Source organism: Pelodiscus sinensis, chromosome 3 (assembly GCF_052426305.1).
Source record: "Pelodiscus sinensis isolate ZL-2025 chromosome 3, ASM5242630v1, whole genome shotgun sequence".
Lineage (NCBI taxonomy): Eukaryota > Metazoa > Chordata > Testudines > Trionychidae > Pelodiscus > Pelodiscus sinensis.
This window is the reverse complement of record NC_143054.1, coordinates 182658488-182684756: the sequence shown is the minus strand read 5'-3', so window position 1 is coordinate 182684756 and position 26269 is coordinate 182658488. Positions and strand designations below refer to the sequence as shown.

The 26269-nt window shown below is 39.4% G+C and overlaps 1 protein-coding gene across 5 annotated transcripts in view; it reads left to right on the top strand.

The window, feature by feature from the left end:
* Nucleotides 1-26269, top strand: part of USP34 (ubiquitin specific peptidase 34) — a 247534-nt gene that overhangs the window by 166190 nt on the left and 55075 nt on the right. For all 5 annotated transcript variants that reach the window (XR_012903003.2, XM_075925544.2, XM_075925543.2 and 2 more), the window contains 17 exons: nucleotides 1480-1643; nucleotides 3630-3695; nucleotides 5645-5791; nucleotides 5883-5939; nucleotides 6064-6141; nucleotides 6523-6617; nucleotides 8353-8525; nucleotides 9307-9460; nucleotides 12895-12973; nucleotides 15652-15705; nucleotides 15812-15907; nucleotides 18436-18500; nucleotides 18596-18671; nucleotides 18768-18815; nucleotides 22473-22538; nucleotides 24699-24779; nucleotides 25486-25571. Coding sequence is in view for 4 of the 5 variants with exons in the window: in XM_075925544.2 (XP_075781659.2) it covers nucleotides 1480-1643; nucleotides 3630-3695; nucleotides 5645-5791; nucleotides 5883-5939; nucleotides 6064-6141; nucleotides 6523-6617; nucleotides 8353-8525; nucleotides 9307-9460; nucleotides 12895-12973; nucleotides 15652-15705; nucleotides 15812-15907; nucleotides 18436-18500; nucleotides 18596-18671; nucleotides 18768-18815; nucleotides 22473-22538; nucleotides 24699-24779; nucleotides 25486-25571 (1585 nt within the window). In the remaining variant the exon portion in view is untranslated. The remainder of the gene's footprint in view (nucleotides 1-1479; nucleotides 1644-3629; nucleotides 3696-5644; nucleotides 5792-5882; nucleotides 5940-6063; nucleotides 6142-6522; nucleotides 6618-8352; nucleotides 8526-9306; nucleotides 9461-12894; nucleotides 12974-15651; nucleotides 15706-15811; nucleotides 15908-18435; nucleotides 18501-18595; nucleotides 18672-18767; nucleotides 18816-22472; nucleotides 22539-24698; nucleotides 24780-25485; nucleotides 25572-26269) is intronic.

Genomic DNA, 26269 nt, shown 5'->3' with positions numbered 1-26269 from the left:
AAAACAGACGTTCTTAATTTCTGTGACTTTCAAAAAATACATTTCTGTAAGACAAATGAATATTTTGAAAGTTGTTAATATCCATCATTATAATATATGGAAGTATTTGTTACTGTTACATTACCCCAGGTAGAGCTCTAAGGCTGTGTCCAGACTCCATGCCTCCGTCGACGGAGGCATGTAGATTAGCCAGATCGGAAGAGGGAAATGAAGCCGCGATTAAAATAATCGCGGCTTCATTTAAATTTAAATGGCTGCCCCGATCTGCCGATCAGCTGTTTGTCGGCAGATCGGGAGAGTCTGGACGCGATGCCCCGACAAAGAAGCCTTTCTTCATCGACACAGGTAAACCTGGTTTCACGAGGCTTACCTGTGTCGATGAAGAAAGGCTTCTTTGTCGGGGCATCGCGTCCAGACTCTCCCGATCTGCCAACAAACAGCTGATCGGCAGATCGGGGCAGCCATTTAAATTTAAATGAAGCCGCGATTATTTTAATCGCGGCTTCATTTCCCTCTTCCGATCTGGCTAATCTACATGCCTCCGTCGACGGAGGCATGGAGTCTGGACACAGCCTAAGTGTATGTTTCCAGGGGGATAAAAGCCCTACAGCATAACTGTGGCTGGCTCATGAAAGCTGACTTGGGCTTCTGATCTAAAAATTGCTGTAAAGACATTTGGGCTCCAGTTGAAGCTAGATACCAATACTCTGCATGCCCAAGTCAGTTGATTCAGGCCAGCTGGCGGGAGGAGGGAGAGTTGTCCCCATGCAGAAAAACCTTGAGGCATTCTGCTTGAGAAGATTCACGCTGCCTCCCAGAGCACATGAATAGTGTATCTCTTTGCAACAGTCTTAAGGAAGATGCAACATAAATTCTGTACCTCCATATAGCTATTAGTGAGGGAGGTGGGGCATTATCATTGCCTTTCTCCTTTGGATTGGCTAGACATTCTGGAGCCACTGTAGTGATATGTCTACACTGCAGTCAGGAGGAATGATTGCGGCACCTGTGTAGGCATTTCTAAGCTAGCTTGGAGAAATCTAGCTTGCTAAAATGAGCAGTGAAGCTGTAGCGGCTCTGTCTCCCAACCCTGCCTGGGTCCTAGCTATGTCCTCAGTAGTTAGCTCATGCTGCCACAGCTTCACTGCTGTTTTTAGTAAGCTAGCGAACCTACACATAGTGCAATCACGTCCCCTTACAACAATGCAGACACCCCAGAAGAGAGCATACCCTGCACTCCGGAGTATGCAGTGACTGCAGCTACGATTCAGACTTTTGGGGAGAGCCTGTTTGTGCTCATTATGTCTCTTCATGCACATGTTCAAAGTGTGAGCAAATTCTGGGTCATTATGTTTGTAAATTTAGCATATAGAAACATATCTTAATGAAAGGCATAATATTTTGTAATTATGTGTTTTTGTTGTCTTTGTAAAAATGTATTTTGAGTTGATTTGTTTTTGTAATTCATACTTTTTCCAGCTTCTCATGCACCTTACAAATGGGATTATTGGCCACATGATGATGTTCGAGCTGAATGCAGATTTGTTGGTCTAACTAATCTTGGAGCAACTTGTTACTTGGCATCCACTATTCAGCAGCTATATATGATACCAGAGGCTAGACAAGCTATTTTTACCGCTAAAGTATGATTTTGTTTTATTTTGAACTAGTGTTCCTTTTGTAAATATGTGCATACTAAGCTATTTATTACTTCATTATGGTCAATTAATGATTTTTTGTTAGTGGCTGAAATGGAAAGAGGTATGTTTTTGCCTAAATATTTGTGCAGTAGACTTCTGATAATCCGGCACCTTTGGACCGAGGTGGTGCTGGATTATCGGATATGCTGGAGTATCAGGAGGTACTCCGTTGGGGAGGCTGTGACGGGTCTGCCGGACCCGCACTGTGTCTGGGGACTGGGCGGGAATGGCATGGTGATGGGCAAACCCTCCGCTGTTTTGCAGGAAGGCAGGGGAAGCCCTGCGCCACCGCCGAGAGTTTCCAGGAGGGGAGGGGAGTGGGCTCCCCACCCCCCAGAATGTAGTAGTTATCCCTGAGCAGGGGGGTGAAGGGTGGCTGCGGGACCAACCCGGCAGCATGCTAGCTGCTCTGCTCTGCACTGCTTCCCCAAGTCTGCCACTCGTCATTTTCAGCAGCTGCAGCAGCAGCGGACTTGGTGAAGCAGCGTGGAGTAGAGCAGCTGGGGTGCTGCTGGGTTGGTCCAGCAGCGCCTCCCCTCACCCCCCCCCCCCCCGCGCTCGGAGCCCGGCAGCACCCCAGCTGCTCTGCTCCGCAGCTTGCCCAAGTCCGCTGCTCATCAGTGTCAGAAGCTGCGGACTTGGGGAAGTGGCGCAGAGCAGAGTAGCTGGAGTGCTGCTGGGCGCCGAGCAGGGGGATGTGACGAGCGGCGGACTTGGAGAAGCAACGCAGAGCAGAGCAGCTGGGGTACTGCCCGGTTGGTCCTGCTGTGTCGCCCCTCACCCCCACACTCGTCAGCACCCCATCTGCTCTGCTCCGCAGCTTCTCCAAGTCCACCGCTGGTCAGTTTCAGCAGCGGCAGCGGCGGTCTTGGGGACGAGGGGCGGAGCAGCTCCAATTGTCCGGCTGGCCGGAGCACTTCCGGGTTGCAGTTGGTGCCGGACTCTCGGGAGTGCCGGACCACTGGATGCCGGGCAATTGGAGTTTTACTGTAATACAAAATTTGATACTTCTTTAAAGCCCAATTATGATAAATCCCTACTCTTGAATCCATGCTGCTACCATGCAACACCCATAGATTATAATAAATTAAGTTGACTTGTATGTAAATTGCATATAAACTGCCTGTCATTTGTTTCTTTTCTTTTTATTTATTTGTCCATAAACTCTAAGCTCTGTGGAGAAGAAAGTTTGGAAAGTGTGCTATACAAAGTGGATGCAAACATAAATAAATATTAAAAAATGCTATTAATAGATTAAAGTTGTGAACTGATTGGTTACAACAGGGAACATTGTACCTCTGCTTCATGTAGTTAATAAGATATGGATGACTTCTGTGACCCTAATTTCTAGTCAGTGTTGATGAGCTATTTTTTGTCAGCTGCTATTCTGCCGAATCACAATTCAGAGTGGATTGCCCTGGTGGAAACTGAGGAAGCCTTGGCTGCTCACCAGAACACTAGTAATTAGCAGATAAGGCCTTTAAGAACTCCAGCCCATTAGAGCACCATCCTGGAGCCACCCATTGGGAGCCACCTACCTTCATGTCATTACTGAATGAAAGAAAGTAGTGATTTCTAATTTAGGAATACTTTTTGGTTTTGTTTTTATTTGGTACATCAAAAAGAATCCATAGTAGGAACCTTTGTGGGACTAGAGGACTAAATTCATACACTGGGAGAGAGGGATGTCCAGTTAGTGTGAATTTTTAGAAAATATCGATTCTGTGAACTACATTTATCAGAAAGTAATCTAGTTTTCTGAAGAAATAATGTGCTAAAATGCAGAAAATGAGCTTCTAGTACATTAGGCTTTAAAAAAGAAAATCAATCATTGGGCTTATTGTTTCATAATTTTTAAGTGCTGGGTTTTGGGAACAATTTTAAGCAAAACATGTAGGAAAAAGTTGTAATCCTATTTTATGTTTTTAGTATTCAGAGGACATGAAGCACAAGACCACTCTACTGGAACTTCAGAAAATGTTTACATATTTAATGGTAGGTTCTAAGTAGAACTTAATGGGGGGAAAGGGAAGGGAAGAAGAACAAAAAAAATCTGTGTGAATATGTCTACAATGGGAGCTTACAGTATAGTTTACAGCTTGAGGACCCACAAAAGTTAATGATCCTATATATTTTTGTTAGTCTTTAAGGTGCCACAGGACTACTTTTTAATGCTGGTGGCAGTCTTAATGCTCACTGTCTACCACTATGATTCACCTCTTCTTCGCTCACAGGAACCAGTCACAATCTGGCCCTTTATCTAGTTTTAGAGAACATAGTAATAATGTCAATTTGCACATCTATTCTGAAAGATGTACACTTCAGTGTAGTTGGGCAGTTTGCCTCATGGCTAGAACCAGAGCTGATTAAGAATGAGGTTTTGCAATTGCTTCTCAGTTTAGCTATTGAGAGTGATGTTGCACAAGTCACTTCACCTTTCTTTGGCTATGTTTCCGCATTTGTAAAGTGGAATTTAATAATTTTGTTTATAAAACTTCCCCCACCACAGAAAAATCAGTTACAGTGCAACAATTAGCATCATCATAAAAAGTGGGTGATGCACAGGAGCTGACTAGTTAAAATGGAAATAATGTATGAAAAAGAAGCATCTTCAGTAGGGTTTAAAAAATGAAGAGGGAGTTGCTATGGAGGATAGCCAAGAAGAATGAAATCCTGCATTGCTTTAGGGATTTGTCCACACTGAAGCTAGGAGGTATAATTCCCAGCTTGGGTAGGCATGCATGAGCTATTGCTGATCAAAATTGTTCACTCAATATAATGGTGTAGGCTGCAGGGACGCGGGCTGGCTGCTATGATTCAGGCTAGCTACCTGAGTACATACCTAGAAACTCAAGCTAGTTGCCTAAGTCTTGTAAGAGAAATATTATACCTTGAATTCTGAATTTTTTTGATACGTTAAAAAAATTACAGGATAACTAGTATTCAGTTTTGATTTTTATATGAATGTTGCCTTTTGGAAGCTCTTTGGATTCTAACTTCTGGTTTCTTCCTAAAATGGATGGATCTCAAATAGATAGTTAAAGTTATTTTAATGTTTTGATGTCACATTAACATGTACTTTGCAATGTTGTAACTATGTTGGTCCCAGGATATTAGAAAGACAAGGTGGGTGAGAGAGACAGTAGACCAACTTAGATGAGTTCTGTGTGGCTCAAAAGCTTCTCTCTTTTGTCAGAGAACCTGGTCCAATAAAAGATATTCCCTCACACAGCTTATCTCTATACTTAAATATAAACTATATTAAAAACCATATCGGGTTGCGTAAGTGGAAAACCCATCTACAAAAATCCTTAAAAGCAAAAAATATCCAGTTAAGACATCTTTCCTTTAACATAACCCCCACACATAATTTTTACCACTCTCACTGACAAACTGTTTGCTATAAATAAATCCCTCAAACTTCCAACATACATAATAACATCATACATGCCACACATTCTTCACAATCACATTATAAATAGATGTCTGTAAAACATCCGTGAACCAGTGAACTATATGACACATTGTTTGCCTATGGAGAAGTATAGTGGAAAATTAAGCATTTCTCAGGATCAGGTTCTTAATATCTGCTATCTGACGTATGACTATCTAATACTGTATTTGGTGTCTGAACAGATCTTTAAAATGTGACTTGTGAAATCTGTATTGAAATTCTTTATTTTAGTTTTAATAAGTATTTATGTATAATATTAATGTGACACTGATTTTGTAATCGTTTGGCATTTAATTTTTTCAGAAACATTTAAATTTTCCTTTATTTTATTCCATCACCTACCAAAATGTATTCTTGTTATATATTATACATTTATTTTTATATGCATATATTTGCATATTTGTATTAACTGTATTTATATTTGTATATACATTTTATTTTAAAGTTGGTTTTTCATGAATAATTGTTTTTTCTTTTCCTCCCCCAAAAGGAAAGTGAATGTAAGGCATACAATCCAAGGCCTTTCTGTAAAACCTACACCATGGATAAACAACCACTTAACACAGGAGAACAAAAAGACATGACAGAATTCTTCACTGATTTGATAACAAAAATTGAAGAAATGTCTCCAGAATTGGTGAGTTCTCAAAACATGCTATAGAAGGTCGACTGTTAAAGTGATAGACTTTCTCAAGTTTTGTTGACAGAATTCATTCATTTATTCACAGAAAAATACAGTGAAAAGTTTATTTGGAGGTGTCATTACAAACAATGTTGTTTCTTTGGTAAGTATCACTGAGTTTCCTGCCCGCTTCATTCCATCATTTAAATATCCATTTTTATTAATATGTCAGAATAATACATTGATTTTCTTTTACCATTTTTTTTTATTTTGTTACTTTTATTGAGGACTGTGAGCATGTCAGTCAAACTGCTGAAGAGTTCTATACAGTGAGGTGCCAGGTGGCGGATATGAAGAATATTTATGTAAGTACTGCTATGATGGCAATTATAATGTAAATTATAATGTTTTAATCATAATGCATCTACACACTCATTTTTAGCCTCTGACTTGTAACCTGGAAGTACGACCCAGGCTCTGAGATTCAGCACTGTGGGGTTTTTATGTCCGTGTAGACATACCATTAGTTTCTTTTTGCCTCAATTCACCATTTGCACAATGGAGATAATAGTACTTCCTACCTCGCAGGGCTGTGGTGGGTATGGTATAAATCTATTGAAATATGATTAAGTGCTCAAATACCACAGTGATGCGTGCTATATATGTAGCTGATATAAACAGAGTAAGTGCCTAAGATTGATATGAGCTATGAAAATACTTACTTATTTCTTGCTCATTGTACACAGGAATCTCTTGATGAAGTAACTATTAAAGATACCTTGGAGGGTGACAACATGTATACATGCTCTCACTGTGGAAAGAAAGTACGGGCTGAAAAAAGGTATGTCTGTGAATAAATAAATGTGCTTAGCATTTCTAAGAATCAGTTTCATTAATTTGTGTTCATAGTTTCCATCAAGTGAGAGTAGTAGTCCAAAAATAATCTATTTGAATAGCAGTAATATTGGAGACCAAAAAAAGATTGTAGCCCCACTGTCTAAAGCACTGTAGAAACATAAAAAGATGCGAAAGAGCTTATTCAAAATATAATGACCTATGTAAGAAAGAATAAAAGACATTTTAGAAAGAGGTCACCTACTCCATAATGCAGGCTTCGTAAAATTGTAGTCTCACTTTTCTCATTTTTTATCATAATCTTCACTATTCCTTTTGTAGAAATGAATCTGTTTTGGTCTCAGTTACTATATATGTTATTAGACGTTTATTTCATATATTTATTACTTGTTACACAAAATGTCTGGGTTCTTCAATTTTGACTTCTGATTTTAAAATGGTTCAGTAGCTTTTGGAGCTCTTTGAAATATACAAAGAAAGTACAAAGAAAGTGTGTCTGTTATATGTGTGCTCTTATTTTATTGTTAAAATCTTCATCTTATACTGGAAGCCTCAGTTACAGATTTTAGTACAGAATATGTTCTGAGTTGACATATGTCTACAAGAACATGTTATGCACAGATATGAGTAGTGATGGCAGTTTAGCAGAAGTTGCTACCACAGTCTGTAAAAATGAGGCATAGGACTTAATAAATCAACTCTTTTTTAGTTTTGCAAGTAACAAAGAGCCTCGTCTTAATTAATGACCATCCAGACTGAAATAAATCAGATTGTAGAATTCAGCTGTGTGTGACTAGAATGAGCAAATATAGCATTATTGTGGAGTGTTATCGACAATCACAACATCTTTTCATAATTCAAAAATACCGATATGATTTTATTTAAATAAAATCGTTGGATGAGACAAGCATGAAAGATTTTAATCAGAAGAGATTATTTTCTTCAGCTTGTAAATAGGGTGTAAAACGGCATGCAAAACAGGATCATTATTCTTTATAAGAAGTCCCTAATGTAATCTTAACTGTAGGGAGAGTTGTTACATGCTTATTGAAATAATGGCTGTTTTAAATCAGTCTTCCACTTATTACAGGTTGGACCTCCCTGGTCCGGCATTTTGGGGACCTGACCCATATTGGATGAGGGATTTTGCCAGACTAGGGGTGGTCATTTATAGCCCCCCTTGGCACCAGCCCCCTTCGGCCCTCACCTGATTGCTGCCCTCCCAGCTGGCTCCCCACTCTTGCTGGCCCTGCTGCCCTGTCAGCCCCTGCTGCCCTATCGGGCAGCCTTGCCACCTCTGCACACCAGTCTCCTGCAGTCTCGCCCAGCTCTTGCTGTTGCTCCAGGCAGCCCGCAGCCTTTGCACCAGGCTCCTGCTGCCACCTGTGGGGCTCCCAAGTGGGGAGCTAGCCCTCCACTGGGACTCTGGTCCTGAAACATCTGTAGTCCTTTTGGACTGTAGATGTTGCCAGACCAGAGAGTTCCAGTTAAGAGAGTTCCAACCTGTACCATAATGTAATCCCTACTATATATCATCGGATGACAAGATTTTTATAAAATTTGACTGATACTGTGTAAGGTGTTGTGATTGCTGATTTTTCAATTTTAGGTGACTATTTCTAACATGAACTGGAAATGAATGACAGGAGATAGTTTTGAGACTCTTTGTGGCAGTATTATTTAAGCAATTTAGTTTTCTTAAATATTCCTTCTTTGTTTAGGGCATGTTTTAAAAAATTGCCTCGCATATTAAGTTTCAACACCATGAGGTACACATTTAATATGGTCACCATGATGAAAGAGAAAGTCAACACCCACTTCTCATTCCCTTTACGTTTGGATATGACACCTTACACAGAAGATTTTCTCATGGGAAAGAATGACAGAAAAGAAGGTAGAGTTTGCTTTGTCCCTATAGTTTTCGAGCAGTGAAACTGCCGAAAATTCAGTCTGTTGAAAATTTTTGTCTCTTAGCATAAAATGGTATCAATTAAGCTGTGTAGCCAGGTGTCACTGGGGATATGGTGAAATCACGGAAATTAAGCTTACAAAAGTCCATATGAAATTAAAAAACAATGAAAGGCTAATGTGTAGCCTATTTTGTTGTTGTTTTTGTTTATAAAGAAATTGAAATTCATTTTACATAATATCTGGTGACTGCTAAATCTTTTTATATTTGTAAATATAGCACTAAAACCAATCTAAATTATTGATAAAACTATTTTTATGATTAAATTATACATTCCTGGCTTATTATATATAGTTTGTTGTTGATTTGTTGTATATTTGTAGGGCAATGTGGTGGCAAAATTCTTTAACTTTATTAAATGGTTCAGTGTATATATAAGCTGCAGAAGTATTACTATGTATGTCTTGTATTCTGGGTCAGCAGCAACCCCACAAGAATAGTGACCCATTCTCTACCTGTTGGGTGTAGGCTTTCTGGCTGCTGTTTATATGCAATGCCGAGAATATAATATGCCATTACTTAGTGTTTTTGGCAAGAAATATTTGCTATAATAAATTCAATCTGTTGAACGTTTTTCTTTCTTAGCCTAAAATGATATCAATTAAACTATATAGCCAGATGGCACTGGGTATTTGAACCTGCATTAATTCTAGTGTTATGAGGGTTAAAGGAATCACTTGCTAAATGTTATATTAAATTATTTAAGGTTTTAAGGACGATGGTGACTATTTAAAAGAAACTGAAAGTTATGAGTACGATTTAATAGGCGTGACAGTACATACCGGAACAGCAGATGGTGGTCACTACTACAGTTTTGTCAGAGATATAGTCAATCCCCATGCTTACAAAAACAACAAATGGTGAGTTTTAAGTATTCTTGTTTGTGATCAGTTTTCCAATGGGTAAATACTTAACACGGCAATGTCATCTGTTTTAAATAAAGTATTTTAAATCTCTTGTTTGAACTATCACCTTAAATTGATAAATGTATTTGTAAGTATTTATCTTTTTCCTGTCAACAAACATTCTCTTCTGTTTTAGTGGAACTTAAAAAATGGTGAGCATTGGATGGATTGATTAGAAAGTACCAATACTGTACTTTCTAGAGTACATAACACTGCATGTTCTCTATTAGACTATAAAAGCTTAACGATAGGTCAGCTTCGATGCCTACATTTCTGGTTTTTTGTTGCATCAGTTTTGTAAAGGTTATTGGTTTTGTTGTGTAAGTAGTGCAAACCGTCATTGATTCTTGTTGAGTGTGTTCAGGACTAGATGTCCTAGATGAAAGTCATAAAATTATAGCAAGTCATTGTACATTCTTGGACAGTGCATGTGTAGTAACTTTGTGTGCAAGACATTTATGAATCTGTGTCTTTTATGCAGATTTATATTGCACTAAAATGTATTTTTAGCAGTTATGCATGTTAATGCACTATAGCAACTTTGGTAAGATGACTAGGTTTGTGAATATCCGAGAGAAGGCAGTTACTTTTTAAGAATGTTTACGTTTTTTCTATAAAGCAGATTCAGGGGAAAAAACTTGTTTTTATTATGATTATGCCCTTTTATGTCCTTTCTAATATGATTATGTCTTATATTCTTTGTCTTTCAAATTTGTCATTTTTGTTTTGTCAGTTTTTAGCTATTAATTTTTCATGGTGGGGCATAATTTTTCATTTTGCTTTTTTTAAAATCTGTTCAGTTCTACATCTGGGAGATTCTCCATTGTTACACTGTAGTTATCAAAATCTTTTGATACAGGCAAACTATTGTTTTATCTCAGCTGGAATTTACAAATTGCCAGTGTTTTCCAAGCTATTAAATTTTCTCAGTGTTCAACGCTTACTTACCATATGTAATTAACAGAAGTATGTCTGAATATTTGTAGCCTTTAGAAAAGACAGTTCCTCCAGCGGAGGTCATCATCTGAGACCTTCACTTATTATGTCCATTTTAGCTGATCATCACATTTTATTGTAATGTTCTTTAATTGACACCATTTTTTAAAAAGTAAGTCTATCTCCTTACTTAATGATGTTGTATTTTAAGACTCTGGTATTGCCCTTTACTTCTCAAGTTTTTGTGACTTTTCTTGTTGACCATGGTTCACAGGAAGGAAAGATGTGAGTTCAAAAAATTTTAAAGATTCTAAAACTCACATGGATTCCTAAAACTTTAAAGATCTAGATTTGTGTATCCATCTTAAAATTCATTTGACTTTCAGTAGTCTAAATGATGTTGTGCTGGGTTCCCTCTTGGTCTCCACTAACATCTCCAGCTCCTTTGTATTGATTTTCAGAGTGCTAGGAGATTTGTCCACGAAGGTAAAGTATCTCATTTCACCTCTGTAAAATAGTATTTATCTTAACAAGAATAGCATTTTTCTGAGAAATCTTGGATTCAACTCTCTCTCACTTTTCAAGCAACAAATTTAGGTTTTCAGAAAAGAATACTAGGCACTCTTCATTGGGAATAAGTCAGTCCTTTGCTTTCAAATGTTCTTTCAGCTGTCTACGTCTAGTTGCGGTATTTTGGGAGTAAGACCAAGCCTTCCTTTTCTGCCCCTAAGAATGAGTACAAAAATTTTGAGCTATCAACCTTTCCCTCCACAGACTTGTTTTTAGTGAAAAGTCATCCTTTCTGAATAGTAGAATCTGGAGTAACTGCTGAAATTATCTGGCCATAAAGAAGAGGGCATCTTGCTCTTTAAAACCCGGAGTGGTTGTACTAGTGTTTAAAAACCTGAGAGATTAAAAATAAAATAATTCCGATCCACCCTTCTACTGATAGAACATGTTGATTTCCTGGCATCTGTGGACCTGAGCCTGCCTTTGATTACACATCCCTGAAACTCCTTTCCACAAAAGGCACTATATATACATGTTGGACAATTGGTATTTCCAGTGTAACTCGTTTTTCCTTTGGCCTGAGATCTGTCCCATGAAGGTTCACATAGGTCACTTTGGTTATAGCAGAAACTCTTTGTTGAAGGAGTTTTGTATAGTTTCTTATTTGGATGATTAGCTTATTCAGCCACATACTCAGAACTCAGCAGCTCAGGTATTATAGAAGATACTGGCTTTATTTGATGTGCTGGGTCTTGTAAACTAGGAGAATCAATAAAAAAGAAGCTGCACCATAATTCAATCCTTCTAGGTTCCAGGCAGAATACACATTTCTTCACAAGACTGGAAAGCTCACATGGTTACCTGTGCATCCCAAGAAAATGTAAACTTCAGGAGAAAGTTGCATATGAACCTCCTTAGCTGCAGCTGATCATGTAAGGCCTGGAGTATGCAGTCTTTTTATTGATATACATTTTTGTTTGGGATGCAATTTTTAATTAAAATAATTATACCAATACAGTGCCTCTTGTGGACATAATTCTAAGAGTATAAAAGTGCCTTATAATGTTATAATTTATTCATCTTCCCAAATAGGAATAAGCTATAACAGTAGAAACACTTTTGTACTGACTTAACTGCAATCACACTACAAGGCTTGTACTGCTTTAACTATACTAATATAGTTATACTGGAATAGTTAAAATAGTACACATTTTGTATGTTCACCAGGCCTTAGTCTGTTTGGTATTAACATGCTAATCTGAGGAAACCATAACATCAAAGTCTGGTAACACTGCAGGGAAGCATAAGAAACCTGATCCTACTAAGGGTTTCTGCCTCTCTTGATCTCTTGTATCTAGGCAATCCTCTTCTCAATAGGGCTCTAACTCATTCCGGGTCACATGAACTTTGCATTGGACTGGCTAACCTCATCTAAGGATTATTTTAGGAGAGTGGTCATTCAGCAGATCTCAAGAGTTTGGGGGTAGGGAGTGGGGGCAGCAAGTACTTGGACCCAGGAATGCTGGCCAGGAATGTGCCTGTACTGTCATAGATCTAGCTGCAGAGAGGCTAATTATATTCCACATGCTATCTAATTTTGCTTTCTGTAGCTTAGTTAAGACAGCACAGACTCTCATTGTACAGTGCTTTCCAAGCCATGGTTTCAACAAGAGACTAAATTCTTAAGTAGGGAGGTAGAACTAGTGAACACATTTTCTTTCAGTGGACAAGTCAAAGTAGAGGAAAAAAAGTGGGAAAATCCTGGAAGGTGCTTTCCTGGCTATTGATTCACAGCTAACAAATTAGCTGGCAATGGGAATGTAATTTTCTTTTACTTCCTCATAGTTGTATCTTCCATGTATAAATGTAATGTTTAAGATGCAGGTGTTCTTCATCTACTGATAGGCGACAGACAACTGATTCAAAAGTTTAATTTTTTATAGGTATCTTTTCAATGATGCTGAAGTAAAACCATTTGATTCTGCTCAGCTTGCTTCTGAATGTTTTGGTGGAGAAATGACTGTAAGTCGTAGCCTTTACCACTAGTCCTTTTGTACCATCTCAGAAGGTACTACTGGACAATAACCCTAACCCGAGGACTTCGTCACATGGGTTTTATAGAGCTCTGCCCTCCCCTTCTATTCCTCCTGTTCAACATGTATATTGGGGGGTCAATTTATCTTAGGGCCAGTGTCAGTCCTCAAATCCTCCTCATGGGCTGTGGGCACCCCCTTCTGGTAGGGCTCTGGGGAGGGAGTCTCCATGTCTCCCCTCCCACATCGCCCAGCCCATGTTCTCTGTCCCCTTTCCGCTCCCATGTGTGCCCCCAGCCTGCTACCCCTGGGTGATTGAACCTTCCCCTCCACCAGAAACCCCTGGCACCACCACCGGTAGCATAGTGGCTTCTGACTGCTAGCTCTGCACTGCTTCTGGCACGTCTCTGTGGCCCGGGGGAGGTGTGTGCAGAGCCAGCCTGTCCATAGGATGGTTCGTTGCAACCGCCCTGGGCCTTGCGCTTTGGGGGCCATGTGGCAGCCACCCCAACCACCCTCAACATGGGATGGTTCCCCATACTCAGGTTAGTCTGCGAGGTTCCGGGTATGCTGGGGCCAACAGCAGGGCTCAGGCCCCCCGCACTTACCACAGCAGTGGGAGCTGCTGGGAAGCAAAGCTACGCAGCTGCCTGCTCTGCCCCACCACCATCTCTCAACCCAGCCCACACCGTGGAACAGAGCGACCAGGCTAGCCTGGGAGATGGCGGTGGAGCAGAGTAAAGCAGGCCTGGACAAAATAACAGCCCGCAGGTCGGATGCGGTCCGTCAAGCCACCGGATCTGGCCTGCAGAGGCTGGACTTCCCTGCTTGTCCCGCAGCCCCACACGCCGCTCAGAAACTTGCCTGCGGGCACTTTCTCTTTGAGTCCGGAGAGGAGGGGGGAAGATTCAGATGCTGCCCCCACCTCCAGCACAATCCCATTGGCTAGTTTCTGGACAGAACCTGGCCAGTGGGAGCTGCCTGCTTGACTAATAGGCAGCCACAAAGTACTACCCTCCTGCTCACTCACTCACTCAAGCACATGGTCGAGCAGGCAGAAATACTTTAAGCTCTGCAAGCTTTTAGCTTGGCAGGCAGGTAGGCTGGTTTGGCTGCTGGCTGGTAAGTCTCCTGGCCTAGGTCACAACTGCCTTCTTCACCCAAACTCCTTCCCACACACCCCAGTTCCCTGCTCTAGGTCCCAACTGCCTCCTTCACCCAAACTACCTCCTAGGCTCCCTTCTGCACACAACCTCTATCCCAAACCCCACGTCTCTTCCATTAATATCATGGAAGAATGCAGCCCTCAACCACTTTCCAAAATCTTGGAGTGGCCCACTTCCCCCTTAAAAAATGATTGTCCACCCCTGGAGTAGGGACTGTTGTGTTGCTTAATTTTCCCACAGCTCCTATCATTGCAGTGAGTGTGCGGGGACACAACCCCTGCTGTGGCCCCCATGCCAAGCCTCCCAGTAACCCCTGAAGCCACATCCCTTGTGGGAGGGGGCTTGAGGGAAGGATGGTGGGGGAAATGGAAGTGGGGCAGGGATGGAGCAGGGGCTGGGGTTGGGGAAAGGGTACAGACGCCCTTTTAGGGCCACAGGGAGTCATGCCAGCAGCTGTGCATGGGCCAGACTGTGGAACTGCTTGGGCCGCAGATGGCCTCCAAACTGCGATGTTGAGGCCCCTGATGTATATGAAGCTACCAAGGGAGATTAATTGAGACACTTGTGCAGCTCTAAATTAGTTTTTGTATGTGATTAAGAATATAGTCTGTTAGTGAAATAAGATATACATTAATTTTACAAATGCAAGTGCATTTTGTCCAAACAGTTGCATAGCAAATTATATTATTTTATAGCTCGTGTATCTTGTTATTCACATTACATCAGTTTCCTGGTCTTTAAAATAGTGATAACTTTTTAAAAAGCATTTTGAAATCCTTGACTAAGAAGCACTAATAAGAGTGAAACATATTAGTATTAATGTTTCAGGAACAATCAGTAGCTGCCAGAGAATGTAATTCTTCAGATTAATGGCCAGAAAGTATTGGCTAATCAGGCACACATCCATCCCTAACGAAAAGTTTAATATTTATGTTCAAGCCCACACCTTACATAATTTTTCTTTTGGTCAGAGAAGGAAGTTTCATGGCTTTAAAAAATATAAAAAGCAAATTACTTTACTATATTAGCTTCTTGCCTTGGTTTATTAATCTTCCATATGAATCTACCTTTTGTCAGCACTGTAAATATTTTTACAGATCTTTAGTACAAACTAGTTGCAAATGTGTGCTTTCCTGATTTGCATGCTTAATAAGTTTATTACAATAATTCTATGAATAAGCTAAAAACTCCCACCCGGTAAAGATGCAATTCCAAAGTATAACACAAAATTGATTCCAAGCAGAAGATCCAAAAGAGAGAATATGATCTGGAGAAATAAGAGAAGAGTCAGAGTCCCAAGTACTGAACATTCACTTCTGGAAAATTAAAGAAAAATATTACAAAAATTAAACATTATTTAATTATGAGCAAGTAATATAATTGATGGCAGACCCTGCATAGAAGGCCTGCTTGCATATTGAGACCAGAACCTTCCCCAATCCGGCCATAACAGCAAGGTTTCTGATGAAAATTTTCAGTAACCCATGTTCTTTTTTGACAGACCAAAACATATGATTCTGTCACTGACAAATTTATGGACTTCTCCTTTGAAAAGGTATCATTATCTCTTTTCATTTGCTAAGTAAATATATTTTAAAATTTATGACCTAAATACTCTTATCTCTAGAGCAAAAAATTATTCAGATTTCTTTTTCTTAAAGACACACAGTGCGTACATGCTGTTTTATAAACGGATGGAGCCAGAGGAGGAAAATGGCAAAGAATACAAGTTTGATGTATCGTCAGAGTTGCTAGAGGTACAAGTTGGTTTATTTTAACACCAGTGTAAAAATAGAATAAGAAGTCTATCGAAATTGGTGATATCTGCATAAATATAGAAAATGAAATTTGATTTTTAACATTAAGATAATTGAGTGGCTTGCCATCTTCCATAGAACAGTTTGTAATATAACTCTTGACAAAAGTTTACATTGTTAAAATTGAAATTGTGTCAGTGTTTCTATTATTATCTACTATTTTCCTGAGTTCGTAACCTAGCAGTAAAAATCATCTTAAAACTTGGTTTTATCATTAACTACAAAAAAAGGAAGGTTATATTTTTTTAAGTTGAGTTTTTTATTAAAATAATATATGGCAATAAGAAAGTAAGTGTAAAATAGACATTACATGACAAAATTCTAACATTCGCGGGTATTTCTAAAGTAAAAATAATATGTAACAGAGAGCTGTCAGCATAATCATCAGAGAAAGGGCAATAAAGAAGATGGGGCATTATACATATCAGGCATAAAATGTATAAGATTTGTATTGATTACACATTGAAAACTATGTCATGTAGTTCTTGTAATATAATTTAGCTCAATGTCTTGTTCTGTAATAAGGCCAAAAATCAGCTGTCTCCAGCACACCAGTTGCCTCACAATGCATCATTTGAAATAGTCACAACTTGGGCAGGAGGTATAATCTAAACAGGAAAGAATGGTTTATTAAACAAACAAGCAAGCTCCATTTCTGTTTTATTGTGCTTACCAGTGCATTTCATGAAAAATAGTTCAAACATTTATAATAATTTATTTATATGAGATAAGAAAACCTTTAACTTGGGCTAATATGCTTCAGAGATTTTAAACAGAAAGAATGGTTTCAGTTGAAACCAATCTATAATATCTGAGCCTTCTATATTCTGTTAATTTTCCATTTTGTAGTTGCTTAAATGAATGCAAAATTATAGCGGGAATTCTGACTTAAGCAATTATGTCTTAATCATGTAGACTAGATCAGAGTTCTCTAACCTGTGCTTGGGATCCACTGTGGCCTTCAGATTTCTAAACTGTGGCCTTTGATCAAAAAAGGCAGTGAGATGATTTGTATTGATTACACATTGAAAACTTGTATTTGGGGCTGTGGCCTGTCATTGTTAAACTGAAGTGTTTATAGTCTATTGCTGTGGGAAGGAGACAAGGTAAAGCCTTCTCTGTAGCTCTGTGACAGAGAGTTCTGAATAACTGCAGATACTCAACAGCTCATTTGTTTGTTGCCTTGAATATCAGAAATGATAAAGAAGTTATTTCCTGCAGACTTGAGAGTCCCAAAGAGAGCAGGGGTTGGAACTCAAATGGCTGCTCTTAACCTAGGGGAGAGCCTTAGCAGAGAATGGCTTCACTCTTCCACATGACCACCCAGGGTAGCTCATCTGAGGAGGAAGAAAAGAAAAGATGAGAACCAGCCATCTGTTGCATCTCCCTTGCTTTATGGCACATAAAAGCACTGAAAGCTGCTCTAACTTGTCAGCTGGTTGCCAAGAAACATGGCTATTGAGGGACTAAATGCCAGTTGGAGATAGCTAGAACACATCATTCACATCACTCACATCCTCCATGTTTCTGACATGCGTCTAACCACCCCCATTATGCATGTACTTTTAAAAAAACTGCACAGAAGGAGGCTTAGGGGCTGAACATGTCAACCCTGTGCCTGATAGAAATGCATCTCTACCTATGCCAGTGGTATTGCCAGTAGATTTACATGTGGATTTTTTCTTCTTCTTTTGCCATCTGAATGGCTCTAGGGAGCAAAATAGAGCAGAGAAGCGGTCTCAATATACTGATTTGTGGCCCATTTACATGTTTGGCTTTCAAGCTGAAAACGGTCGCAATATTGGACTAGTCCATGGCTGGCCAATCAGATTATGCTTTCAGTCCTGCTCAATCCATAGTAGATTTCAGCAGAGAGTTACAGTTTAAAATCTTTCATATTGGGGAAAAATAAGGCCAGTAGGTTTGGTTAATTTCAAACAAGGCGATCTGGCACAAACTGTTGCTTTGGATGAGAATAGTGGGCCAAATTCTTCTTTCAGGGTTCTATCAAAAGCTCATTGAAGTCAGCATGAGTCTTTCAGTTAATTTCATTGTGCTTTGGATCAAGCCCTTATTCTTTAGCTGCATCCATACAACCCCATTGACATAAATTCTACTATTTATTTGTTTAGCTTTTATGAAAATCATGCCCCTAATTTAGACACCTCAATGCATACTTAAGACTCATATTAGAAACTCATTTTAAAAATTCTTGAACAAGTAAGCAAGCTTGTGGAAAGGTGTGTCTGGAAGGGAGGAGATATTGGGAACTGCTATTAACTACATTAGGCAAAACTATTGTCTGTCATAGCAGAAATAAAATATCAAGCCTATATTTTCCACTGAAATTGAGAGATTACATTGGGTTTTTATAGTCAATGGGTGTAATAATTTTATTATTAAAAATCACACAAACTGTAATGAAGTAAACTGCTTTCTTGTATCTGATGTTAGCATTTTTTCTTCAGTGGATATGGCATGATAACATGCAGTTTCTTCAAGACAAGAATATTTTTGAACATACGTATTTTGGGTAAGTTTTACTTTAAATAAATATTATTTTAAGAAGTTTTTACTTAATTTAGATTTTTAAATATTTTAATTAACAACATAAATTACTGACTCTAGGTTTATGTGGCAATTGTGTAGTAGCATTCCAAGCACGTTACCAGATCCAAAAGCAGTCTCCCTAATGACAGCAAAGGTAAAGTATCTTAACATCATAAAACATTTCTTCTTAACTGAATAAGTTTAAATGACTATTATGGACACTGATTAATTGTATAATACTTTCTTATAGTTAAGCACTTCCTTTGTTCTGGAGACATTTATCCATTCAAAAGAAAAGGTATGTTTGTTGCTTGTAAATTGCTGTTAAGTAGTTTTGTGAATGCAGTGAAATTTGCCTGCCTCTTTGTGCTTTCATGTAAAAGGATATGGTTTTGAGTTACAACATACAGTAGTTAATACAAAGAATGTGTACAATTTCAGATTTCATAGTAATCCACAAATGAAAAGCATAAAAATGGCTTTGTGCCCACTTGCTTCGTGCTGCTGTAACTTTGATTATTGAAAACAGTTGTTGTATGATGGGGATTGTTGGGGCTGGGTTGTATTGATCTTTTTCCTTAGAAATGTCAAGACTGACAACATTTGTATTCCCTTTTTGGTGGAAGAATTTATTGTATGATTCAGAGGTGTGAATGAGAATCTCTTATCTTCTAATCAAACAGGCTGAGTGTTAAGTCCTTAGCAAAGTGAGTTGGGCTTATAAGTATTTTAGTTAAATAGATGTTAACATGAACACAAACCAGAGTTTCAGTCAGTCTGAATAAAAATTATTTTAACTCCTTGTTGATTTACTTTCTTGGTATCTGAGATTCACTTTCATGGCATCTGTGATGTCATAATAGTACCAGTTCTTCATTCTGGTTAGTCAAGACCTGACTTCCTAATAAAAAACAAGGAAGGAGAAAAGAGAAAATTTCAGACCTTTTTGTACTTTATATAACATTTAATATTCAAGAAAATAGTGTGCAATGTACTCTAGTCCACCTGGACTGTTTGATGCAGAGCAGGTGTGTTGGATTGAGGATCCGGCCACAACCTGGCATAAATTAATGCAGTTTTAGTGCTGCTGTAATTTATGTATAAGCCGTTTAATTTCCTGTTTAAACTGATGTTTACATAAAAAATTCCAGGTTTTATAAAAGTATTCCTTTTTATTTTCGATTTTCACCCTACTTTTATATGATTCAGATAGATGTATAAAAATTAACTTGTTTTATTAGGAAAATACAATTCATTGAATGAGCTATGTTATATTCGTCTCTGTGTATATGCACAGCTGCCTGTTGAAGTAAGGCTATGTATTAGTCTAGAATATGCACACAATAAACAAACAGGCACATGCTCAAGTTCTGAAGTATCTCTGAACTTACTGATAAATCTCATGCCCACCACATGCACATTTCAAGCTATTAGCAGATAATTATTTAAAAATTAGACATACTAATGTAAGTCTTTGTATCAAGATACATTTTAGAACACTGAAAGGTATTGGAAAGTTAAAAAAAAACAGAGAAAGGAGAAAAGGATGAAGTTGATTAAATATACTACAAGTGGTGTGGTCCAATTATTAAATGTAAATATAGGGTAATAGTTCTAAATCTGCAACGGTAAACTTTGTATTCAAATTAGAAGTTTTATTTCGGGTTAGAGAGATGTTTCCTTAATCTCACAGAAGACATTGTATTTTGAGTTCTGCTTTAGTTCTGTAGCAAACCACATTAAATTCTGTTCATCAAAGTATTAATCTACTGAATACTTGCCCCTTCCTTCCATCCACCAAAATAAATCCTAATATTTATCGAGAAAAATTATTCAGTTTTTTGCACCAATTTTCACCTGTTTTTGTTGTCATGGCGGGGAGGGATAGTTCAGTGGTTTGAGCATTGGCCTGCTAAACCCAAGGTTGTGAGTTCAATCCTTGAGGGGGCCATTTAGGGATCTGGGGCAAATCTGTCAGCGATGGCACTTGGCCCTGCCATAAGGTCAGGGGACTGAACTCAATGACCTCTCAAGATCTCTTCCAGTTCTATGAGATAGGTATATCTCCATATATTTTTTTATTTGTATTTAAATCCCAGGGAAAAATTAAACAAAAACCGAAAACAAAGGGACTTACTTATGCCTAAGCTACCCATAGCAGCCAGTTGCCAAAGCAATGCATGGAAATCAGTCAGATGCAGAAGAGTCTTCTCCATAGTTCTTTTCACCTGGCTAGTCCAGTTATGCCAAGGCAAGCTAAGGGGAAGGTGTGGGAATAACTATGGAAGCCATATATCATTGGGAAAATGTCTCATTTGCTAGGGGAATTCCCATGAGCCTTGTTCTCCTATGTTTAAATCTGCTTGTCTCAGCAGACCAAGGCAGAGCAGTAGTAGCAAGACTTTAGTCTGTGGATTTAAGCTGCTCTACAACAATACTTAGACTAATTTTTCAAATGCTAAGGCTGTACTGAAGAGTGAGAGGTTACAGATACTACCTTTCAATAGACAAGAGGTGCCTATCTCTGGGCCTTGGCACACTCTCTCTTTTTTTTTTTTTGTGCAAAGGAAAAACTCAGTGTTGTCCCATTTAGCACAACATTCACTCATGAAATGTTTCTTATCTCTGAAACTTTTGCGAGCTAATGCTGAAATGTGTTAAGGACTTGATCCTGCAAGGTGCCCAGGATTATGGCCCTGATCCAGCAAAACTTTTAAGCATGTGTTTAACATTAGGAATTAAGTGGAACTACCTCTGTCAGTAAAGCAAACAGAATTTGGCCCATCATTTTCTTTCCTTGGTAATTATTTACAGGTGTTAATTTTTTAGATAAACATTTAGGTAAATATGTAGTCCCACAGCAATATAGTAATCAAATAGAATCGCTGATGTAGTTACATCAAGCAGAGCAAAGACAAAGCCTTCTGTTAGCTCCTCGGTATTATTGAATAGAAATAATCAAATATAAAGTAAATTTCAGCTCTTTTTCACGGAATGATGATCTTTAAGGGCAAGACTGAGTCTTTAGGCTCACCCTTTGGTATAAACTTAAAAGACAACAATAGACTAGTAGCACCTTATACAGTAACAAAACATGTAGATGATATCCTGAGCTTTTGTTGACAGGGCCCACTTCTTTAGATGACAGGAGTGTTAGAAGTCCAGATCCAAGAATAAATAAAGGAAGGAGGGAGGCAGGGAGAAGGGAAAAAAAAATGAAAGAAAAGGAGGAGAGGAAGAAAAAAGAGATAGTAGATAAGTAGTATAAGCTTCAGAGGGTGCTACTAGATTATTTGTTGTTTTTCAAGTTTTTGCTATTAGACTAACTTGGGTACCCCTCTGAAACCTTTAATATAAGACCATGCTTAGCTGCTTTGCCTTAGGCTCTGAGAGTCATTTCCTGCCCTCCTTCCCCTTCATCCTGAAGGAGTAAATAACTTCTCTTATGTGGTCTGTGTAGGGGAGTAAAACAGAGCAGTGGCTTCCCCCACTTTTCGTCCCTCTCCAGTTTACTTATGAGGGATGGAGAGAGATGTTTTGGTATATAACCTCTGCTTTTCTCCTGAGCTATTTGAAGTATCTCTAATGCAGCCAAGTGGAGTGTCCCTAATATAGTTGAGTTACAACTCTTGATATTTAGAGTCATTGGATTTTAAAATAAATATGGAGGAGCGGAGGATAAGCAATACTTGGGAAAGATTTTTTTAGGATGTAATTAATATCAAATTAACTTAAATGTGAAAAGCACTGTTGCCTGGATAGCAACTACACAATGCAAGGTACTTAGTTCAGGCTCCAAAATCTGAATTACTTTTTAAGAGATGTATTTCAGTTTAGTTAAACATTTTAGTGAATTGTAGTTGGATTTGTTCTTGAGACTAAATACATAAACTGGTTGTGTAGACACTTGAAGTTGAAATTTGACCTTAAAACCGTTTTTCCTATTTCTCTTTAGCCTACCATGCTTCAGTGGATTGAACTGTTAACAAAACAATTTAATAACAGCCAGGCAGCTTGTGAGGTGAGATAAATAATGTGCTGTTTAACAAGGTAAAAGTAAAAACAAAACCAAGAAACTTTATCTAAAGAATTTTTGCAATTTTAGGGGCTAGCATCACTAGGCATTTTAGAGTATGATCTTTTGTATTTGGACATTAGATGTGCAAAGAGATGAAATTCCTCTCTCATGAAAAGCCTAAACTATGTATTGAGAATGCTAGGGTATGTCTAGACTGCATCCCTCTGTCGGCAGAGGGATGCAGATTAGTCAGGTCGACATTGCAAATGAGGCAGGAATTTAAATATCCCTGTGCCTAATTTGCATAAAAATGTCCGCTGCGTTTTGCCGACTCAGCACTTTGTCGGCAAAAAGCGGCAGTCTATAGGAGGATCTGTCGAGAAACAAAGCCTTTTTTTGACAGATCCGGTAAACCTCCTTTGCAATGTCGACCTGCCTAATCTGCATCCCTCTGCCGACAGGGATACAGTCTAGACCAGCGGTCCCCAACCTATAGAGGCTCCCGGGCACCTGGGGGCGGGGCTACTCACGCGCTGGGCGCCTGGGGGCAGGGCCGCACGTCCTGGGGCATGCCAGGGGCAGGGATGCCCTTGTACCCGGCGCCGGCATGTGCCCCGGGGTCGGGGCCAAGGCCGGGGCCGCCTGAGTGCCTTGTGCTGTGGGCCCGGGGCCGGCGCTGCCGCCCGAGCCGCGCGCCCACGGCCGGCACCAGCGCCGCACGCCCGTATGTGCCCCGGGGCTGGGGCCGCCCGAGCGCTGCGCACCAAGCGCCGGTGCGTGTCGCGCGCCTGGGGCTGGCACCTCCAGTGCGCCACATGCCGGGGGCGGGGCTGGCCCAGGTTGTCGGCGGGCGCACACAAATGCCCCGGCGGGCGCCATGGCGCCCGCGGGCACCGCGTTGGGGACCACTGGTCTAGACATACCCCTACAGAAACTAAGTGGCTGACACTGCCTCCTCATCTGGTGACCTTGTAGGCAGGTCACAGAGCAAAGTCTTTTATGTCTTTAGTAGTAGGCACAGTTGTCCTCTTGGGCTGTTTGTTTAATATTGATAGGTTTTGTAGAGTAGTTTATGTGATGTGAGGTTGATCACTTGCATAGTAGATGTGAGAACGGAATCTCATGCATAACGCACAACATGGAAGAATGCATGAAAACAAGGAAAAAGAACAAAAGGAGCAGTAACACAGGAGGCTGGGGTAGAATGAAGAGGGTAAGAAAGGGAGTAAGAAGAAGTAAGAGTAGAGAGCTAGGCAAGAGCAAACTCCTATACAGCCTTTCTGGTGAAGATGAAGGCTTGAACTTGATGTGGGGAGCCAGAGTAAAGGTAGGGAAGAATGGAGTGAGGTAGTAGGAGTTTTGTGGAAGGAAGATGATTTTAGCACAGACAAAAAACATGGGCAAGGAACAAGCTGGGAGAAAGAGGTTGCAGTCTTAAGATGAAGGTATGTCCAAATAATGTTGCCACATGGATGGAAAGGACAGAACAACATGCTAAAATAGTATTAAACCAAGAAAAAAAATAAGAACTTGTGAATTGTTCATTCTAAAGTGGTAACATGGTTTAGTGACTAGACCATAATTCTGTGAGTCAGGAGGCCTCAGTTCTACTCCCAATGGCATCTCAACATCTGACTCGGGTAAGCCATTTAATCTCACAGTGACTCTCCAAATGTAAAATAGAGATAATGCTTACTCACCTTTAAAAAGTATTTAGGCACTGATTGAGGAATCACCTAGGAGTCAGTCTTCTGCAAAGCACTTCAGTGTGTGCTTAATCTTAAATATAAACATAAGTCTCACTGACTTAGATGGGATTTAATTGCATATTTAAGGTAGACCCAATCCTTAAGCACCCTTCTGAAAAAGGGAGGGCTTCTCTGGATCCGAAACCTTAGAAGTCCTGGAATAAAGGATATTAATGCTAATACATGAAAACTCATATTTATTGTTACTGTTTTCTCTCTTTCTTCATTCCCCAAGGACAAAAGAATTTTCAGACTTCTCTTGGACTTGCATTTTCTGTTTTAATAATAATAATAATAATAATAGCCTTCTAAATTTTAATAGCATATTAAAGTATGACTAAGACAAAAGAATAATACAGTATGACCATTAATTTAGAATGTGCAATAAAGAATATATAATATGTATTTTATGCAGTGGTTTTTAGATCGGATGGCTGATGACGATTGGTGGCCAATGCAGATTCTAATCAAGTGTCCCAATCAAATTGTGAGGCAGGTAAGAAAAACATACTTTTATACAAAAAATGCCTATTTGATCTATAAGCAAAAATGGTTTATTGTACAATAATCTAAACTAATTGTACAATAATCTTGACAGTTCACATTGGTGCATATAGCTGTCATTTCTTGCTTCATCCTTATTTATGATTTGTGGAAATTTATAGAGCAGCAGCAATATGGAGGTGAGAGGGGGCAGGCAGGAGCTGATGCATGCAGGGAGCCAGCTTTTAAGCTGTCTCTTCATGCATGCCGGCTCTGTGGACCCGCCTGATCCGCCTTGCTGCTTTCTATGGAGGCAGTTGGGGGAGGGGCAGACAGTAGCCAGTGCTCACCGGTTCCACAGTGTTGCCTGCCCTCCTTCCCCCACCCCACACTGCCACCTCCTCTATCTACACTATTGTGTAACCTTTATGACAAGCATTGTCAGGTGCCAACTTCATTGTAATACAAAGTAATAGTAAGACCATATCTAGGTACCTGCTATGAAGTGTGTTCGTTAAAATCAAGTTTGACTGTCACATTAGAGATTGATACTGAAACATGACAGCAATTAGAGTATTTATTACCATCTTAATCTTTACAGTAATTTTGAAAATGTAGTACTGGGGCATATAGGGTTTTGGAATCTGGACATGCTGTACTATACACACACATTTAAACAAATGAACAAAATAAGTATTTTATAACTCATCCTTTTTCAGATGTTCCAGCGCTTATGTATTCATGTGATACAGAGACTCAGACCAGTGCATGCACATCTGTATCTGCAACCAGGAATGGAAGACTGGTAAAATATTTTCTTATTTTTAATTAAATGTGCTTTATCTATGTCAAAGATTTGCTTATTAAATTATCTTAAACTAGAAAATTTACCCGGTGTTGCTCGGGTCCTTGGCTCAAATAAGTTTGATTTTTTCTTCATTAAAGAGACTGGGACTTTTCAGTTTAGAAAAGAGGAGACTGAGGGGGGATATGATAGAGGTCTATAAAATCGTGAGTGGTGTGAAGAGGGCCGATAAAGAAAAGTTAGGGTTTGTCTACACTACCACCCTAGTTCGAACTAGGGTAGTAATGTAGTCAACCGGAGTTGCAAATGAAGCCCGGGAAATTCAAATTTCCACGTTCAAACGAGGAGTCACGGTAGTTCGGAATAGGAAGCCTAGTCCGAACTACCTAGTTCGTGCCGCGTGTAGCCGCAGGGCACGGAGTCCGAACTAGCAGACGTTTAAAAATGGTGGCGCCCGGCAACATGCAAATGAAGCCCGGGAAATTCAAATCCCGGGCTTCATTTGCAACTCCGGTTGACTACATTACCACCCTAGTTCGAACTAGGGTGGTAGTGTAGACATACCCTTATTTATTAGTTCCCTAAATAGAAGAACTAGAGGACACCAAATGAAATTAATGGGTAGCAGGTTTAAAACTAATAAAAGAAAGTTCTTCTTCACACAGCGTGTAGTCAACCTGTGGAACTCCTTGCCAGAG